The following is a 20,031-nucleotide window of genomic DNA, read 5'->3' on the forward strand; positions in this document are numbered from 1 at the left end:
GGGGACCCCGGGCCCCAGGGCCCGCCTGGCGTGTTCGGGCTCCCGGGAGAGAGAGGTAACGGTGCCCACGGAGGGAGGGCTCGCACCCATGTGGGCGGGGCTGGCGGCACCGGTGGGGGGGCTGGCGGCACCCATGTGGGCGGGGCTGGCGGCACCCATGTGGGGGGGCTGGCGGCACCCATGTGGGGGGCTGGCGGCACCGGTGGGGGGGGCTGGCGGCACCGGTGGGGGGGGCTGGCAGCACCGGTGGGGGGGGGCTGACGCCCCCGCATAGACGTGTGAGTCCTCCGTGTCCGGTTTGTCTTAAAGGACCCAGGGGGGAGCCAGGACTTATGGGAAACACAGGAGCTACTGGCAGCGTGGGCGACCCAGGTCCCAAGGGGCCCAAAGGAGACCGAGGACTCCCAGGTGAGTGGCCCTGGCGCGCGCACCGCCAGCACCTCGGCTGGGTGGCCCCCGGGACTGGGGGACCCCTCGAGGCCGTCCTCTGAAGCGCCTCGCTGAGACCTGCGTGGCTCCCGCCGCCGCTGGGTGACTGACGGCCTCGCCAACAGGCGGTTCTCTGGGCAGCAGGTGGCTCCGGGGGCACCAGGATTGGCTTCAACGATGAAACAATGGGATGCAGGCCATGCAGGAGGCCCCTGTGTCACCTGGCCTTTCTCTGCCATTTCCAGGCACCCCCGGCTCTTTGGGGTCCCCGGGGATCGCAGGGATCCCCCAGAGGATCACCGTCCAGCCAGGGCCAGTGGGTCCACACGGCAAGAGAGGCCCCCCGGGGGCCCAGGGAGAGATGGGGCCCCAGGGCCCCCCTGGAGAGCCAGGTAGGCGCCCCCTTTCCTGCCGGCTTCTCGCTCCCGTTTCCTCCCCGAACGCCCTTGCTGAGCAGCAGTGACGCCGAGCCCGGTCGCTCCGTCCCTGGTGCTCACACTCCTTTCGTGGCCGTGCAGGTTTCCGCGGGGCTCCCGGGAAGGCAGGGCCCCAGGGAAGAGGCGGCGTGTCTGCCGTTCCCGGGTTCCGAGGAGACCAGGGGCCCGTGGGACAGCAGGGCCCCATCGGCCAGGAAGGTGAGTTACACACAGAAGGGGCAAAGGGCAAGGCCGTTCTTCCGTGTCTGCCGATGACCAGTGTCCTGTGGTCCGTCGGGAGGGGTGAGCCAGCCCCGAGCGAGCAGGAAGAGGCTGTCCCCTCCGCAGCCGTGGTGCTGGGGGCGCCGGGTAACACCAGGAGCAGAGTCCCCGGACAGGCCGGGCCCCCTTCCTTCCGCTGATGGGCCCGCAGGTGGCTCGGACAGGGAGGCAGTCCCCGTTCTTTGAGAAAAGGCCTTGTAAAGGTCTCAAAGGTCTGGGCCGGAGAGACGGACCAATGACGCTGGCAGGAGGGCTCGTCAAGTCCTGTCACTGATTTCTTAAAACGAGCTGTGCACGCACAGGGCGGGGCGGGCCAGAAACACTGGCAGTTTGTGCACAAAGAACTAGCTCAGCCTGGACGGCTGGTGCCCAGCATTTGAAGGGCTGTGTTGTTGGAGGCAGAGCAGACGTGCCGCGGTGCTCAGACCTGAGCCCCGGGCGGGCACCGCAGGAGGCAGACCCCTCACCCGGGGGTGCGCAGCGAGTCGCCTGTCCCCGAAGTGCCTCAGCCTGGCGCTTGGGGCAGAGGAGGCTGGTCGGCTGGGCGGGGGCTGGGCTGCAGTCCTCTGGGCCCTTCCTACTGGCTCTGTCTGCCCCTCGCTCGGGATGCTCGCGGGTCCCCCACGGGGCACGGCCGGTGAGGGCCAGGCTGCGGGCAGAACGCAGGCGGCAGCCGCAAAGCAGAGGCCCAGGCAGTAGCTGAAAGGCGGCCGCTTTCTCCCGGTTCTAGGGGCGCCGGGCCGCCCAGGGACCCCCGGCCTGCCCGGCATGCCCGGCCGCAGTGTCAGCATCGGCTACCTCCTGGTGAAGCACAGTCAGACGGACCAGGAGCCCATGTGCCCCGTGGGCATGAACAAGCTCTGGAGCGGGTACAGCCTGCTGTACTTCGAAGGCCAGGAGAAGGCGCACAACCAGGACCTGGGTAGGTACCGCTGGCCCCGCCGGCTCGGCGCCTGGTCAAGGCCAGCAGTCGCGGCCAGGTTCGCGCAGGCGGTCGAGGGCACTGGGCCCATGCACATCCTGGGGCTTCCAGAACAGATGAAGCTGGTCTTTGACCTCTAAAGCTCAGGTCAGGACCACAGAGGCCGCGGCCTCAGGCTCAGGGGCCCCCAGAACCCCCAGGAGAACAGATACGGATCCAAGTAAGCCTGGTTGCCAGAGGACTTAAAAGCGCACAGAAAGTGCAGCAAGCACGCGTGACCCGTGGGCGAGGGGCACGGGTGCCTCTGTCTGGGGGGTGGGGGGGGCCTGGGAGGGGACAGGGACGGGGACTCCATCAAGCCCAACCCTGATGCTCTGTGCACACTCCTGTCTACGGGCTCCACTTCCAAAATACATTTAGCGGAACAGAAAGTGCGGCAAATGCAAACACAGCTGGGGCCTCAAGTGCAGGGCTGGGGCCTCAGGTGCAGGGCTGAGGCAGGGCGGGGAGCCGGGCTGCCAGGCGGGCCTGGGGCAGGCGCCCCGCACGTTCCTTTCCCCGCTCAGTGGGCAGCCGATGTGGGCAGGGGAGGCTGTGCCGCGAGCTCATTCTCTCTGCTGCGAGGAAAAGGCAGGCTTTGTACCCAGGAGCAGGGAGGTATTTGGGGTTCGGACCCCTCGGGCGCAGGAAGCCAGGCCCTAGTCTTGGGTCCCCTCAGGGGTCTCTAAGACGCCCAATGGTACAGTCCTCGGCCAGATGCTAGGTCACGAAGACCCCACTCCATCCAGGGGTGAGCATGAAAACTTCTAGAAGGACAGGGCTGAAAAGGCAGCGTATCTGCTCCAAAAAAAAAAAAAAAAAGGAATGGGACCCCACCCCCCGGCATGGTCCCCAGGGCAGACCTGAGCCGCATTGGGGGCCTGGGGGCGGGGCCCTGGTGGGGCCCTAGCGGGAGGCGGGGGCTGAGGGCCGCTGGGAAGCACGCCCCGCCGTGGTGTCGCCCCACAGGGCTGGCGGGCTCCTGCCTGGCCCGGTTCAGCACCATGCCCTTCCTGTACTGCAATCCGGGGGATGTCTGCTACTATGCCAGCCGGAACGACAAGTCCTACTGGCTGTCCACCACGGCCCCGCTGCCCATGATGCCGGTGGCCGAGGACGAGATCAAGCCCTACATCAGCCGCTGCTCTGTGTGCGAGGCCCCGGCCGTCGCCATAGCGGTCCACAGCCAGGATGTGTCCATCCCCCACTGCCCGGCCGGATGGCGCAGTCTATGGATTGGATATTCCTTCCTCATGGTAGGTGTGCGTGCCCGCTTTCTCTCTGAGCGTGAACTGCGGGGAAATCTAGTTCCTCTCCCAGCCATACCCAGCCTTCCTAAGAATAATCACAAAGGGCAGTTTCAGGTTGTGCACTGCACAAGGGCCTCTGGCCCAGGGGATGGGAGCTGGGATTCAGCCTGCACTTTAGCCTGCACTGTGCTGACTGAGCCATGTCAGGCATGGGCTGCCCCCACCCAGAAGGGGGTCTGTGAACTCACCATCAGGCCATGGTGCTGGCTGTAATTAGGCTAAACGGTGCCAGCAGCCCATACGGCTTTCCTGCTCACTCCACCACCGTAGGGAGAAAGAACGGCCGGTGACGACGGTCGACTTGTGTTTATGTTTATTATAGCTGCCGGGACTCAAATCATATAAATAACACAATACGTAAGTGATCAGAGAAGCTAGGTGTCAATATCTTTATTTTTAGAGGTATGATCGCTGCAATAATTTGAAGCACAGACACTACGTTCTGTGCAAAGACAGGCACCTTCCTACTTTTCAAGAAGCCGATCACAGTCACATAAGGTGACTTTTGCGGACAGAACAACCCCGCTTGGTTACACGTGCCATCAGGGCGCCTCTGTGGTCCCTCATGTCTTCAAACTTCCACTAGAAACTCCAAACTAGGCCCTGAGCTTCTCCCTCGCCCAGGGAGTGACCTGACAGGGACAGTCCCTCTTCCCTTAGCAGCACACCTCCGGTCCGAGTCAGCAATAAGCCGCGTGGCCTTCTCCGGCCAGCCGGCACCGGACACCCCCCGGGGGTGAGGTGCCATGGGGCCAGGGCTCAGGGCCGACAGGCCACGGCAGCGCCTGCCGGTGTGGACCAGCCTGCACCGCAGGACCGGAGCGTCTTGTCGCGCATGAGGTGCCCTTTCGTCCGTCACTGTCACGGCAGCAAAGCATCAGTCCCTTGCCCCCCGTGACCTCCCGAGGCCACGCTGGTGGCAGCTCTAAACAGAGGCCTTTGGTCCAGTTTCTCCTTTTTGGTTCAGACTAGGAAGTGCACGCAGGCTGTGACAGTGTCACGGTCACCTCTCAGGGCCTGCCGCTACCGGGCGGTTCTCCTGGGAGACAGCCGCTGCTCCCTGGCCCAGAGCCAGAGGCTTGTCTGCTGAGAGTACTCTGGGAAAGGCGGGGGTGGGTGCATGTGTGCAGCGTGCATACGTGCACAGGTGTGTGCACAGACATTTGTGCACCTGTATGTGCACATGCATGCATCTCTGTGTGAGCACACATGCAATGTATATACATGGACAGGTATGTGCACACATTGTTTGTGTATCTGTGTGCACATGTGTGTGCACCTGTGTCGGTGTGTGCATGCAGGGGTGGGGGGTATGGGCATCTATGTATACATGTGCATGGGTGTGTGTGCATGTCTGCATCTGGGTACATGTGTGCACATGTAAGTGTATATGCATGTGTGCACATGTGCAACTGTATACATGTGCAGGTATGCGCATATGTATGTGTATGTGCTTGGGCACCTGTGTACACATATGCAGGTGTGTGTACGTGTGTGTGCACATGTCCATGTGTGTGTGTTGTGTGCACATGGGTGCCTGTGTACAAGTGTGCAGGTGGATGCCAGTGTGTACACATGGATGCCTGTGTACACATATGTAGGCATGTGCATGTGTGTGCATGGGCACCTGTGTGGATGTGTGTGCAGGTATGTGCACATGGGCGCCTGTGTGCAGGTGTGTGCAGGTGTGTGCATGGGCACCTGTGTGCATGTGTGCAGGTATGTGCATGTGTGTGTACATGGGCGCCTGTGTACACATGTGCAGGTGTGTACAGGTGGGCACCTGTGTACATGTGTGCAGGCGTCTGCATGGACACCTGTGTGCACGTGTGTGCACATGAGCACCTGTGTACATATGTGAAGGTGTGTGTGTGCGCGCATGTGTGTGTGGACTAAAGCCAGAGCCCTTGCCCAGCCGGGCTGGTTCTAGCTCCGAGGCCTCCCGCAGGGCTCTTCCTCCAGAACCGGCCCCTGCCCCGACCTCTGCTCCTGCCCCGCCCCCGCCCCGCCCCTGTCCTGCCCCAGACTCGGCCCCGCCCCCGCCCCGCCCCGGCCTCTGCCCCGCCCCCGCCCCGCCCGCCCTCTGCTCCTGCCCCGCCCCTGTCCTGCCCCAGACTCGGCCCCGCCCCCGCCCCGCCCTCTGCTCCTGCCCCGCCCCTGCCCCGCCCCTGTCCTGCCCCAGACTCGGCCCCGCCCCCGCCCCGCCCTCTGCTCCTGCCCCGCCCCACCCCGCCCCTGCCCTGTGCCTGGTGGCCAGGCCGCCCTGGATTTTTCAGCCACGCCGGGAGCCTTAAATCGCGTGTTGCAGGTGGTCCGTATTGAAAGGACAGATGAAGTCTGGGCGGGTGTTCGGTGGGGGGCCGGGGGGGGTGCATCAAAGAGACCCCCCCCCCCGGGCGTGCGCGCTCACGGCCCCGCCCGCCTCCCCCCGCGCAGCACACGGCGGCCGGCGACGAGGGCGGCGGCCAGTCGCTGGTGTCGCCGGGCAGCTGTCTGGAGGACTTCCGCGCGACGCCCTTCATCGAGTGCAACGGCGGCCGCGGCACCTGCCACTACTACGCCAACAAGTACAGCTTCTGGCTCACCACCATCCCCGAGCGCAGCTTCCAGGGCGCGCCGGCCGCCGACACGCTCAAGGCGGGGCTCATCCGCACGCACATCAGCCGCTGCCAGGTGTGCATGAAGAACTTGTGAGCGCCCCGGGCCCGGTGCTCGCCCGTAACTCGTTACCTCACACGCCGCCCCCGACCCGCCTCGTTACCGAATCCCGTGGGAAGGCCGCCCCCGCGCCGGCTCCAGGCGTGCCCGTATGCGCCCGCAGACCCCGCAACTCGCCCAACGGGGCGCTGTGGACCCGCGAAGCCGTGCGCCCCGGGGCCCCCGGGCTCACGCGCGCGGCTCCCACCCGCGGGCCCCGGGCCGCCGCGCTGGCAGAGACCGGGATGCGCCCCCTCACCCCTCGGGAAGGCCGCGCGCGCCTTGCCAGAGCTGGGAGCCCCCCGCGTCCTCGCAGACGCTCGGGAGGCGTCTCAGCCACGTGTGGCCGCCGCGCCACGTGGCCGCGCACTGTAGGGGCCGCAGGCGTGTGTCCGCGGCCCCGGGGGCTTACCCTCCACTGTGGTGCTTCGCCCTCCGATGACTTACCTAACCTCTGTAATAAACACACAATAAAAGTTGGTTTTGAGCTTTTTATACCCCGGGGTGTCGACGGCCTTCGTTGTCGCACGTCCGAGAGCACAGCCGCGGAACCGCAGGCCCGAGTCGGGTGAGCCTGGCACCCGCCACGCCCCTGCCCCGTGCCCGCACTCGTGAGCCCGGGCTGCGGTGCGTCCGGGCAGGCAGCGCCTGTGTTTGTAGCGTGTCAGGGTTTGCAGGAGCCACGCCGGCCACACTCGCGGGGCCCTTCAGACACACCTGCCCAGTCAGTCCCCAGATCAGCTCCGAGTTTCCAGGAAACCCCAGGCGCATTCTGGCTTCAGCTTCTCTGACCTGACCGCTGGGAGCCCAGCTCAGAACTTAGTTCCAGCCTTAAAAATGCAATCTCGGTGCTCCCGGGGGCTCAGTCGGCTAAGCGACCGACTTCGGCTCAGGTGGTGATCTCACGGTTCATGAGTTCGAGCCCGACGTCGGGCTCTGTGCTGACAGCTCCGAGCCTGGAGCTGCTTCGGATTCTGTGTCTCCCTCTCTCTCTCTGCTCCTCCACTGCTCACACTCTGTCTCTCTCCCTCAAAAATAAATTTAAAAAAATTAAAATGCAGTCTCATATTGGAGCACCTGGGTGGCTCGGTCAGCTAAGGGTCACACTTGGCCTCAGCGCAGGTCAGGATCTCACGGTTCTGTGAGCTGAAGTCCCAGTGAGGCTCTGCGTGACAGTGCAGCGCCTGCTTGGCATTCTCTGTGTCCCTCTCTCTCTGCCCCTCCCTGCTCACGCTGTCTCTGTCTCTCTCAAAAATAAACTTTAAAAATACTATAAGAAACACAATCTCACACTAAACTTTTAAAAAACATTTTATTTTAAGGAACCTCTACCCCCAATGTGGGGCTCAGACTCCTGCCTCTGAGATCAAGAGGCACAAGCTCTTCCCGCTGAGCCAGCCAGCGCCCCCATGTTAAACTTTCCTGAGAACAGTTTCCCCGTAACTAAAGGAGTATTCCACGTGACAGTGTCATTCGAAGTACAGGAGCGACCACCATGACGTGCACTGTCCCCCGGAAGCTGACTGGGCCAGGGCTCCGCCCGGGAGGGTTCTGTGGGGACATGAGTCCCAATCAGGGCGCGGTGGGGGGGGCAGCCAGGTCCTGAGGGCCTCCCGCCACGGGCACCTAAGGGCTCTCTGTGCGGCAGGAACCCACGGGAAGGCCGCGCGGGAGCCTCGGGCCGTGCAGCCCAGGCGGGGAGCAGGGAAGCCAGCTCTCGGCCAGGGGATCCCGGGCTGCCCCACCGACAGGTGCCTGGGTGCCTGGCTCCCCGTGTGTCCGGCTGAGCATCGGCCCAGACATGGCACAGAAGCCGCGGAGCTGACGCAGTGCGTGTGCTACACCTGCTCGCAGGTGGTTTCCATGGCAACAGTCCGAGCAACCCCCCCCCCCCCACACACACACACACACACACGGGAGGTGAGGCTGGGAGGCCAGGGCTTGAAAGCCCCCAGCACAGCACCCCTTATGGAACTCAGAGAGGCAGCCGTTACTCCAGACTCCTGTCCACACAATCAAGGGGCAGCCGCGAAGAGCGTCACAGTCCCCAAGATCCCTGCTGGACTTGGCTTAGGGGTGATGGCATGAAGGACGGGCACTGGGCACCGGCATCCTCCCTCGTGGGGCCACCCCCCGGGGCCCCTGTGCCCACCTGCCTGCAGGCTGACCCTGGGCAGGGGCTTGCGTAACACACAGTGACTCACGGGAGCCTTGTCGCCCCTGGCTCAAGTTCAAGAGCACAGCCAGCTGGATGGAGGCCGGCTCTGACGGTGTGGGTCGTGTGGTGATGTAAGCCGGCCCTGAAACCTTGGCCGTTTCCACAGAGGCCATTTGGTCACAGGGGTCAGGACCCGGCCTCTCTGGTGAGAGTGGAGGGGGCGGGAACGTATGCTCTTCCTGGAGCTGACTTATCCCTACTTCTATGCTTAGAAAAAGATAAGTGTTGGGGCGCCTGGGGGGCTCAGTCAGTTAAGTGTCTGACTTCAGTTCAGGTCACACGATCTCACGGTTTGTGAGTTCAAGCTCCAAGTTGGGCTCTGAGCTGACAGCTCAGAGCCTGGAGCTGCTTCAGATTCTGTGTCTCCCTCTCTCTCTGCCCCTCCCCCACTCGTGCTCTGTTTCTCTCTCTCTCAAAAGTAAACATTAAAAAATTTTTAAAAAGAGAGAAAAAGAAAAAACAGTGTTCCCTGCAGAGTTCCCAGAATTGAGATGCTAGTGTCCAGATTATGAGGAATCTGTTTGGGGGTCTTCCTGCCCCTCCCTCCCTGCCCCGGGGACAGGAACCCCACCCACCCCCACACACTAACATGTGAGTCATGAACATGAGAGCGAGGCCAACAGAGGGCAAGGCGAGGGAGGAGGGGGTAAGTGCCCCTGGAGACTCCAAGGTGACCTGGGGGGCGCCCCCCACCGCCCGGGGCCAGGCCGCCCCGCTCGCCTCGCCCGGACCCGTCAGCCCCCAGGACTGCGGCCAGGCCTCCGTGGCTTTTCCCAGGGGAAACAAGCAGGGGGGCACAGCGGGCGCACCTCGTCTCGGGCAGAGGGGACGCTGGAACCCACCTAGGGGGCGGGACACAGCAGCTCTGTAACCAAGGAAACCACGGGCAGGCGTGCAAGGAGGCTGAGTGCTGCGGGCAAGGGTATGCAGGTCTTCCCAGCACCGCAGGTGGCTCTGAGTACACCAGGTTCGGAAATGACCGCCATGCCTTTAAGAACCCAGCCTGGGGGCGCCTGGGTGGCGGAGACTGACTTCGGCTCAGGTCAGATCTCACGGTTCGTGGGTTCGAGCCCCACATCAGGCTCCGTGCTGACAGCTCAGAGCCTGGAGCCTGTTTCGGATTCTGTGTCTCCCTCTCTCTCTGCCCCTCCCCATTCATACTCTGTCTCAAAAATAAATAAGCTATTAAAAAAAAAGGGGAAAAAAAAGAAAGAACCAGGCCTGGCAGCCTGAGCAAAGGGGGAAGCGGGGCTCACGACACCCAGACTGCAACGTCCCCAACCTTCCGGCTGCCTCGCTCGGCCCCTTGGGCGCCAGAAACATCCACCCAGGAAATGTGATCGAGAAAAAGGTTTTCGCCTGTGAGAGGACACAGGGAGCCGTGTGAGAGCCTGCAGCTGCGGCTCGGAGACCGGCCACAGCGGGGAGGCCACGGGGCCCAGGCACAGCGGGGCGGTCACAGGGCTGTCTGTGGCCTCCCTGCCCCCCAGAGGCCAAATCTGTGCAAAAGAAAAGAAGGAACATTCGAGCTTCCCAGCTCAAACCCACTCCCAGCGGCGAAACCCCCTTTCTCTCCACGAGCGGGCTCCCACACCCACCCGCTGAGCGACCGGGAGCCTCCCCAGGGCCCGCCTGGCTCCCGGGGTGCTAACCAGGCCCACGTGGTCAGACTGAAACCCTATGAGCAGGTTCGGACCCCAGAACCAGGCCGGCGTCCCAAACCCACTGGGGACAGAGCCCAGCGTGAACTCTATTTTTAGGGCAACCATCAAGGGTGAAACTGTGTGGCCCATGGAGGACATGTCGTCCCAGGCCCTCCCCCAGAACGTGAGGCCGTTCGGGCCCCGAGCTGGGGGTGCTGAGAGAGGAGGAGCAGAAGTGAGGAACATCCAGGGGGACAGGGCCCCGGGGACTCGGCCAGCCCCCCTTCCAGCATGAACCAGAGATGGTTTCGTGGGGCCCCTCGCCCACGGGCTTCAGAGACAAATTCCGGGGCCCCCCGGATGGTGGCAGTTTCCACAGGCGGGTCACTAGCAAAGACACGATCCAACCAGACTGCAATAATGATGCGCTGACCCGCGTCCTATGGGCCCCGCCGAGGGGCGGCCCTCGGGCCTCATGACGGACTTCAGTAACGGTGTCCCCCGGGGGAGCCCAGGCCGGCCCGCGGGTCAGCTCACGCACGACGTCACACGGGAGCAGAGGACGCCGGGCTGCGGGCCCCCAACGCGGCCGTGGGCACTCAGCACAATGACCACACACCCCTCCCCGCCAAAGCAACGACTCACAAAACACGCTGCTTTCTTGCCGGGCTCTGCCTCACCGCGTGTTCCGCTAGGGACCGAATGCTTGTTTCCCCCAAGACGTGTATGCTGGAGCCCGGACGCCCCCCACCCCACAGCACCCACCCCACGTGACAGCCTTTGGAGGTCATGGCGGGGGGTCCTCTCGACAGGATCAGTGCCCTCACGAGAAGAGAGACCAGAGCGCGCCCCCTCCACCATGCGAGGACACAGTGAGGCGGTGGCATCCGCAAGGCAGGAGGGGCCCAACCGGAAATCAGATCTGCACTCGAGACCTCTGGCTTCCAGCCCCAGAGCTGTGAGAGGGAGGTGTCTGCTCGTGAGCCGCCAGCCCCGCATTTTGCTACAGCGGCCCCAGGGGGTGGAGACACCCCCATTTTTTTAAGTTGGTTTTTTTTTTTTTGAGAGAGAAAAAGAGAGAGAATCGCAAGCAGGCTCTGTGGCCACCAGCACAGAGCCTGACACGGGGCTCAAACCCACGATCCGTGAGATCATGACCTGAGCCGAAGTCAGACGCTCAACGCCACCCGGGCGGCCCCTGAGATACCCCTTAAAGTTAAGTTTCTCAGAAACAAAACCGCTGCCTCACAGCTTCCTTATCTGAGAATCTTCTCGTGACAGCGCAGCCCGCCTACCCACCACTGGGAAGGGGGCTTCTGATTCAGGACCCTTGTGACCCTTGTGACCCCAAACAGACTCCAGTTTTCTGTCCCTCGAGCTCCTGTCATCATGAGCAGGCAATGGACCAATCAAAACGTTCTGGAATTTCTAAGCATTCGATGTAGCTTTTAAAAACAGAAGTTTTTTTGTTTTTGTTTTTGTTTTGAGAGAAAGAGCAAACAGGGGAGGGGCAGAGAGAGAGGGAGACAGAATCTGAAACAGGCTCCAGGCTCCGAGCTGTCAGCACAGAGCCCGACGTGGGGCTCGAACTCATGAACTGCAAGGTCATGACCTGAGCCAAAGGCGAGTCAGACACTTAACCGGCTGAGCCACCAGGAGCCTCGAATGACAAATACCTTAAGCTCACAGCCACCTCCCAGGCGCCCCAGCAAGGGGCCCACCAGCAGTGAAAATAAACTCTAAGTTGACAGACTCCACACCAAGGGTCTTCTGATCACCCGTTTTAATAATACGTGTAGCTCGTACGGTGGCACCCGTATCGAGGCAGGAATTCCCGACTTCGTAGCCGTCCTCGAGTCCAGAATCGCCGTGATGCCGCAGGACACCAGTGCCAAACAGTAGGACCCAGGAGACACCAAAGTCTGAGAATAACACAAAAGTGGTGCAGGGGCCACACCGGGTGCCTCGAGAGCCCGGCCACGGCCTCCGGTGAGGCCGGGTTTTTAGGCAAGGGGCAGCCCTGGACGGCGGTCTCTGGGCGTCCTGGCTCCAAAGCGTGCTTTCAGCAGGGGATTCACTTGTCCCCACTCCCGGCACAGTGACCGTCCCCAGGGGCCTCGAAACCACCGGGTCCTCCTCCTCCTCCGCACGACGAAACCCCTGGACTTCCCACAACGGCCCCCCGCCCCCCACCTGCGCTGGTCACTCCCTGGCCGATCGTGCACACTGGGGCTCGGGGCCTCGGTGCGTCAGGCACAGCACCCGGACCTGGTCCGTCCGGGCGTGTCATAACTGGTGATGTCCACGGTCTGCGGCGGCTCCTGGGCTCTCTGCCGCGAGATCACGGGCACCACCATGTCGAACAGCGTTTCGAACAGCAGGTCCACGTGGTGCCCGGTTTTGGCGCTGGTCTCGAAGCACATCCGCTCGGCCGCCGGCGCGTCCTTCTCGTCCAGCATCCTGTACTTGAGGATCTTCTTGTACAAGGCCACCGCGTCCTCCGGCCGCACCTGCTGGGGCGCCCTGGGCGCTCCGCCGCCACCCCCGGCCGCCCCGGGGCCCTGGCCGTCCTGCCCCGGGCGCTCTGCGGCCGGCTCCTCGACGAGGTCCACCTTGTTCCCCACGATGGCAAAGAGGCAGTCGGAGCTGGCCGTGTCCGTCAGGCCCAGGAACCGGTCCTCCAGCTGCAGCAGACTCTGCGGGTGGCTGACGTCGTAGGTGAGGATGACGGCGGTGGCTCCGCGGCAGTACATGGAGCCCAGGCCGTGGAACTGCTCCCGCCCTGGCCGGGAAGAGGGGAAGAGAGATGCAGGTTATGCCTCGTCCGCGTCCGCACCCCCAGAGGGACCAGGGAGCCCGACCCCGGACGCAGGCGAGGCTGGGGCTGGGCCTGATGGAGACGCGGGCGTGCACAAAGGAGGGAGGGTCCCAGGCCCTCCGGGACCCGAGGGCAGCACCCTCCGCTCCGGGAGGCTTCACAGCAGCGGCGGGACCTGCTGTACAGGAAGCCTGGTTTCCAGGCGAACCTCTGAATTTTACTGCCTGCTTTTTTTTTTGTATTTGTTTATTTTGAAACAGACACAGGTGAGCAGGGGAGGGGCAGGGAGACAGGGAGAGAGATTGAGAATCCCAAGCAGGCACTGTCAGTGCAGAGCCCAGTGGTGGGGCCTGAACTCATAAACTGTCAGATCATGACCTGAACCGAAATCAAGAATTAGATGCTTAAGCCACTGAGCCCCCCAGGTGCCCCCCACATGCATTTAAACCCAGTACTCAGGGATGCCTGGGGGGCTCAGTCGGTCAAGCGTCCGACTGTGGCTCAGGTCATGATCTCACAGTTCATGGGTTCAAGCCCCACGTCGGGCTCTGTGCTGACAGCTCAGAGCCTGGATCTGCTTCAGATTCCGTCTCCCTCTCTCTCTGCCCCTCCCCCATTCGTTCTCTGTCTCTCTCTGTCTCTCAATAATAAATAAATGTAAAAAGAAAGTTTAAAATAAAATGAAATAAAATAAAATAAAATAAAAAATAAATCCAGTATTCAGAGAAAGGGTCACGGGCTCATACTGCTTGGTAGAAAGGGACCCCTGACAAAAAAAGGAAGAACTTTTGGCCTGTGGGGGGGGGTTCTCAGAAGTGTGGGGTGAAGACATGTTGTTACCTACACACATGTATTTACATAAAACATGTCCTTTGCCACTAAACCACTGCTTACATTCAGCTACGTGACCCAAGACACCCGAACAATTTCCACCCCAGCCACTCTGGAAAGGCCTCGACGCAGGCGAGATGGCGCCCCCGCTCTGGGGCCCGGCTGGAGGGCGGCCTGCTGAGGAGGACGGCGTGAACCTGCACTGACAGCTGACGGCCCCCGCGCACAGAGCCGGACCCAAAGCCAGGGCGCCGCCCAAATGACCGGGGCGGGGGGAAGAGGGGGAGACGGTGCCGCCCGGGCCAGGTCTGGCAGGGCGGGAGGGATGCGTCCTGCCCCGCAGAGAGGCGAAAGGTCACGGTGACGTGCCAGCAAGTGTCCCCGGCCCCCCTGCTGGCCAGCGGCCTGCACCCCGGAATCTGGGCCCCGAACCGCGTTTCTGGCCGTGAGCACCAGCACAGGGCAGCCCTGACACACAACGTCCATCACAAGTCCCGTGAAATGGCGCTATGTGCCAGCAGGCAGAAACTCAGCTGTGCCCCCCTGTCCCCTTCAGGAACCCTCCCCCCAGAGATGATGAACAAGGAGGCTTTAAAAACCAATTTTAAAACTGGCCACAGCAGGCATTAGTTAAGAAAAGAAAGAGAGGTACCTGGGGGACTCAGTCGGTTGAGCATCAGACTTTGGTTCAGGTCATGACCTCACGGTTCGTGAGTTCGAGCCCCGCATAGGGCTCTGTGCTGATGGCTCAGAGCCTGGAACCTGCTTCGGATTCTGTGTCTCCCTCTCTCTCTGCCCCTCCCCTGCTCATGCTCTGTCTCTCTCTCTCTCTCAAAAACAAACAAACATTTAAAAAATTTATAAATGAAGAAAAGAAAGAAGTTCGTCACCACCGACTAGGACTTTCCTTTCAGACTCGAATCTTGCTAGAACGATTGTGGCATCGCGAGCTCTTCCTCTTCCAACAGGAGAGAGGAGGCCAGCGCCCACCGGGCCGACGAGGGACAGCGAAGGGCCATCCGGGAATCCCGGGGGACTGCCTGCCGGGACCGGCTGCCACACACTTCACTGGGGACGGAAAGACAGCTGTGTTCAAGCCCATGCCGAAAATAACTTTTCCTTTCCAAACAAAAAGGTCTGATTTGCCTTTAAAAAAACTACAAGAGTAAATAAGACGGACACACCAAGAAGAGACTCAGTAACTAGGGAAGTGAGAAGTGAAGACTCCCAGAGGTTAGAGCCCGAAAGGAGAGGAGACCAGAGCTGCCGCTGCCATCGCACAGCCGCTCGCCCAGGAGCCGAGCGCGGCGGCCCCACAACTAGAGGTTATGAGTGAGTGGTTTCCGAAACCCCTGAATTCTGGCTTGGCTACAATCCGCAGAGTGCTGGCTGCTGTCACGGGAGTGCGGCGCCCACACGGACACGGCCGGTCGCACAGGGAGCAGACGTGCTGAATTCAATCCTGGCCGGAGCCAGCGGGACCCTGGCATCGGGACAGCCGCGAAGATCAAGTGCTGAATCGCTAAGCCTCGGCCTCGGACACCTGACTCTGCCAGCCTCCCAGGGTGTGTGAACTCCAGACGCCAGGACGTTTTCTGGGGGTCCGTGAACGCAGCTGGGCTGCGAAGTGAGGCTCCCGCTAACTCACATCAAACACCAGCTCCTGGTCCACGCGGGCGGTGTAGCCCAGCGGTGCGCAAGCTCCCCTCCTGGGGCGGCCAGGCCAGCCCTCTCTCTCTCTCACCCACTCACTTCCCCCAGCCTGGGTCCCCAGCCCCACAGCCCAGGCTCTGGTAAGTCTGGGAGTTTCCTCCACGTGGGCCACGCTGAGGAATGAAACAGCCCGTGGCCCGATTCGGGGGACGCGGGGAAGCGGCAGACCTGTGCCAGCCAGCGGGTGCGGGGCAGCGAGGGCCAAACCACAGGCCGGGTGCAGGAGGCAGGCTGCCAGGCTCAGAGTGCCCCCCGGAGTCCAGGGAGGGGGCCCAGCCAGCCCCCCGCACCCCCAGGAAGCGACCCGGGCTGCCCGGCGGTGGGGGTCCGCAGGGGCTGGGGGCTGGGAACATTTGTCATTGTCCAGGAATCCTGGTTTGTCCGTGAAGCAAATCACTCACGCTCACCCACCCACGCACTCACATAATGCAGAACCTTTATTTTTTAAGACTGAATTATCTTCCACTGTCCGCACATGACCCACGTTCTTTATGCATTCACGTGTCAAAGGATGTTCGGTGCTTCCCTTCCTGGGCGACTGCAGATACGGCTGCCGGAGCACAGAAGGGCCACGAGCCAGTCACGGGACAAATACCGGCTGGTGGGCTCCCAGTGTGGGATGGTGGCGGCCAGGGCCTGGGGGCAGGGGAGAGGGGGAGGGGCAGTGACCGCGAGAAAGCGGGGTCAGCGCGCGGGCAGTGGACACAGCCACGAGGTCTTCCCAGCAACCGCACGAGGGGGCCTTCCCCTCACCCCATTTTACAGAGGGAGAAACCGAGAACAGAGAGCAGAGCAAGGGGCCCCCACGCGCAGGAGCAGGCACCCCCGGTACCAGCAGTCTGTGGGCGAACCACATGGGAGACCCAGCTCCAAGCACAGACCATCCGCGTTCGCAGCCCCACAGTGTGACCCGGGCAAGTAGCTGGGCCTCCGTTCCAATCTCCAGCGTGCACACACGGTCCCACCAGGGGGTGGCCGTGCAAGTGGGCGAAACTGAGACAGGACCCCCCAGACGTGCACCTGCTCCCGCCAAGCCCTGCGTCAGGGCTGCTTAAACAGACGGAGGGGCCGAGCCAAACCCAGGACAAACAGCTTCCCAGACCCCCGATCCTGGTCTCGCCATCGCATGTCTACACTGTCTCCCGGGGCCTGTGGGCACTCGGGCAGCTGGCCAGTCCCTGCACCTGTCTTATCGCACCAGCCTCACTTTCAGAGATGGCCTTCTCCCACTTCCGGGGCGCCTCGTCCCGTAGCTGCCGCGCCTGATCAGTGGACTGTACTCCCCCAGGCGGCCCACCCAGAGGACACAAGTCAGCACCGCAGGGGTCCCGGGGGGGCAGGCCCAGGGGACACAAATCAGCAACGCAGGGGTCCCAGGGACACAGGCCAGCACCCACAGGGGTCCTGGGGGACATAAGTCAGCATCGTAGGGGTCCCAGGGGGCAGGCCCAGGGGACATAGGTCAGCACCGCAGGGATCCCGGGGGGGCAGGCAGGGGGGACACAGGTCAGCACCCACAGGGATCCCTGGAGGACACAGGTCAGCGCCACAGAGGTCCCGGGGGGCAGGTCCAGGGGACACAAGTCAGTGCCCACAGGGATCCCTGGAGGACACAGGCCAGCGCCAGCAGGGATCCCAGGGGACACAGACCAGCACCTCAGGGATTCCGGGGAGCAGACGGGGGGACACAGGTCAGCACCCACAGGCATCCCTGGAGGACACAAGTCAGCACCCACAGGGATCCCGGGGGACACAGGTCAGTGCCCACAGGGTTCCCAGCAGCCCCAGGACAACCGGACATAAACTGCTCCACTGCTTTCGCTTGCAGCCTCGGCCGCCCCCCGGGCCAGGTGACCACCCACCCTTTACCCGAGCACCGTCTCGTCCTTGCTTCGACGGCCTAAGTGCATGCGTGGTGTGGCCTCGGAAATCGGGCTACAACGCGGGGCACGTTGGAAACATGCATGTGCTGTTTCGTTAACTCTAAAGCAGTAGTGACGCTGGGGCCGCTCGCCCCGCAGCACGTGGAACAGGAGGTGAGGGCGGCGGGGGTGCCAGTGTCCTGCCAGAGGCCCCTGGCCAACGTGATGCGCAGCAAGAGGTGATGGTCAAGTGAAAGCCAGTTACTAACACGTGAGAATCAGAAAGCTGCTGATTTTTCTTTTAGTTTATTTATTTTGAGAGAGAGAGGGTGGGAGGGGCAGAGAAGGGGGGAGAGAACCCCAAGCAGGTGCCTCGCTGTCAGCACAGAGCCCAACACCCGGCTGGGTCCCACCAACTGCAAGATCATGACCTCAGCCCAAGTCGGAAGCTCAACCCACTGAGCCCGCGGGCGCCCCAGAGAGCTGCGGATTTCTATCCAGTGGGACAGTAAGGTCGGCCCGGAAATGGACACACAAACACACGACACACACACAAACACGAAGGAGGAGCTTCCAAAACGCCCCGCAAGGCCTGCAACGCTCACTGCACAGGCGATCACACAAACGCCAAAGAGACCGCATGAAAAAGACCAAAAGACAGAGAGCTGGGATCCACAGAGCCAGGGTCGGGGACGGGGGTGCGCGCAGCCAGGGACGGGGACGGGGGTGCGCGCAGCCAGGGACGGGGACGGGGGTGCGCGCAGCCAGGGTCGGGGACGGGGGACACTTGAGGCGGCCGGACAACAGGCCCACCGGCGAACGCCTGGAGGGGACAGTGCAGAGCGAGCTGCGCCGCACCTCCCTCTAGAGATTTTGTGAGAATAAAATACCTGGGGCACCTGGGGTGCTCAGTCGGTTCGGCTCAGGTCACGCTCTCACAGTGGGATCGAGCTCAGTGCTGGGCTCTGTGCGGACGGCATGGATCCTGCTGGAGATTCTCTCTCCCTCTCCGCCCCTCCCCCCTCACGCTCTCTTTCCCTCAAAATAAATTAAAAAATTTAAAAAATCCTTTTTCCAATGCTCCCAAGTTCCACCAGAGTGTTATGAATACGACTCGTAAGATCACTTTAGTTCTTTTTTTATTTATTTCTGACAGAGACAGCACGAGCAGGGGAGGGTCAGAGAGAGGGAGACACAGGATCTGAAACAGCTCCAGGCTCTGAGCTGTCAGCACAGAGCCCGACGCGGGGCTCGAACCCACGAACCGTGAGATCATGACCTCAGCTGAAGTCGGACGCCTAACTGAGCCCCCCAGGCGCCCCAGATCACTTTAGTTCTATTTCATTCAGTCGATGTGTTTTGACTGAAGTTGGCAGTCACGGGCAAAATCTAGAAGATTCCCAGCTGTCTGTGTTTCTGGACAGCGAGCACGGCTGGAAACTGCCCAGGAACCTGCACCCCCAGGAACCTGCACCCCCAGGAACCTGCACAGAAGCAGAGGCCTTAACTCTTCTGGTGCAGTGAAAAGGGAAGCCCGTGTCCTCCGGGGGACAGGACCCCGCCGTCCAGGGCAGCGCGGGGCGCAGCTGCCTCCACGGCATGTGCGCACTGAGATGCAAGAGCGCCTTGTCCAGGGGCCCCCACCGCCCGCACAGAGGCTCCGGTCTGTCACCCCGCAACCCCCGTGTGTGGTTAGCTCGCCCACAGGCTGTGCTGCCCAGTCACGTGTCCAATGTTAGTGTGCGTGTTGCCATGAAGGGATTTTCTGAGATCTGCAATCCACTGACTTTAAAAAGATCACCTTCCGCGATGTAGGTGGGCCTTATCTAATCAGTTGAAGGCCTTAAGAGCAAAGACTGAGAGTTCCTGGAGAAAAAGGAATTCTGGGGCTCCTGGGCGGCTCAGCTGGTGAAGGCTCTGACTCGAGATTTCGGCTGAGGTCATGATCTCCTGGTTCGTGGGGTCAGTCCCCGCGTCAGGCTCGGCATGGGCAGCGTGGAGCCTGCTTGGGATGCTCTCTCCCTTTCTCTGCCCCTCCGTCTCCCGCTGTGTCTCTGTCTCAAAATGAACTTAAAAAAATAAATACGTAAAAAGGAATTCTGCCTCGAGACCACACCTGAGTCACAAAGAATCTCAGCGTGCCTCCCTACGGGTCAGGCCCTCCAGACGGCAAGGGGGGCCCCTCCCTGGGTCTCCAGCCCACCCGCAGGTCTCGTACCTGGGGGCCCCCGCCCTCCCCGTCTCCCCTCTCACGTGTGTTTTGCACCCCCAGCGTACTGCCTCTGTGCCTCCGGGGAAGCCATGCGGTCACACTCGGGGCCACCCAGTCAGGGACACGGGGCTCCCAGAGGGTGGCACCGCCTTGGGGGCCCTGCTGGCCTCCGGCTGCCCACCTCCAGGCTGTCTCCCCGTGAACAGAGGGGGCCCCGCTGGCCCCCCACGGTGACCCGGGACCCGTGCGCGGCACACCTTCCCCGGGGCTGTGCCCCTCGACCTCGCCGGCCGCCCGTCCACAGGAAAAGGACGAAGTGTCCTGAAAGGGGCTCCGGCAGCCGCGGGGGTCGCCGCGACCCAAACGGGTCCCTTCCTCGCAGAGGGCCGTGTGCCCGCTCGCGGGCCTGACCGGCTCTCTTCCTGCCCGCAGGCCCAACAGGGGGGCGGCCCGCGCAGACTCGCGGGGCTTCCCGGGCGCCTGCGACTCGGAGCGCAAACCCCCAAGCCTCCCTGCCTGGGCTCCACAACCGAACAGTAAACGCGGGAAAGACCGGGGGTCCAAAATCGGGCCTGGGGCGCCCCCGTCGGGGGCGGGACCTAGGACGCTCCCTCGAGGGCGGGGCCTGGGGAGCCTCCG

General features: G+C 62.6%; 2 protein-coding genes across 3 annotated transcripts in view; one reads left to right on the forward strand and one right to left on the reverse strand.

Moving 5' to 3' along the window:
* Positions 1 to 6,187, forward strand: part of COL4A2 (collagen type IV alpha 2 chain) — a 167,145-nt gene extending 160,958 nt beyond the window's left edge. Inside the window, exons 42-48 of the mRNA XM_039226664.1 lie at positions 2 to 55; positions 310 to 408; positions 675 to 821; positions 948 to 1,064; positions 1,858 to 2,049; positions 3,058 to 3,344; positions 5,835 to 6,187. Coding sequence (XP_039082595.1) covers positions 2 to 55; positions 310 to 408; positions 675 to 821; positions 948 to 1,064; positions 1,858 to 2,049; positions 3,058 to 3,344; positions 5,835 to 6,092 — 1,154 coding nt within the window. The 3' untranslated portion in view covers positions 6,093 to 6,187. The remainder of the gene's footprint in view (position 1; positions 56 to 309; positions 409 to 674; positions 822 to 947; positions 1,065 to 1,857; positions 2,050 to 3,057; positions 3,345 to 5,834) is intronic.
* A 5,534-nt stretch (positions 6,188 to 11,721) lies between these two features.
* RAB20 (RAB20, member RAS oncogene family) overlaps positions 11,722 to 20,031 on the reverse strand; it is a 24,429-nt gene continuing 16,119 nt past the window's right edge. For both annotated transcript variants that reach the window (XM_039226682.1, XM_039226683.1), the window contains one exon: positions 11,722 to 12,738. In XM_039226682.1, the coding sequence (XP_039082613.1) occupies positions 12,206 to 12,738 (533 nt within the window). In that variant the 3' untranslated portion in view covers positions 11,722 to 12,205. The remainder of the gene's footprint in view (positions 12,739 to 20,031) is intronic.

Source organism: Hyaena hyaena, unplaced genomic scaffold (assembly GCF_003009895.1).
Source record: "Hyaena hyaena isolate Hyena2069 unplaced genomic scaffold, ASM300989v1 scaffold_22, whole genome shotgun sequence".
Lineage (NCBI taxonomy): Eukaryota > Metazoa > Chordata > Mammalia > Carnivora > Hyaenidae > Hyaena > Hyaena hyaena.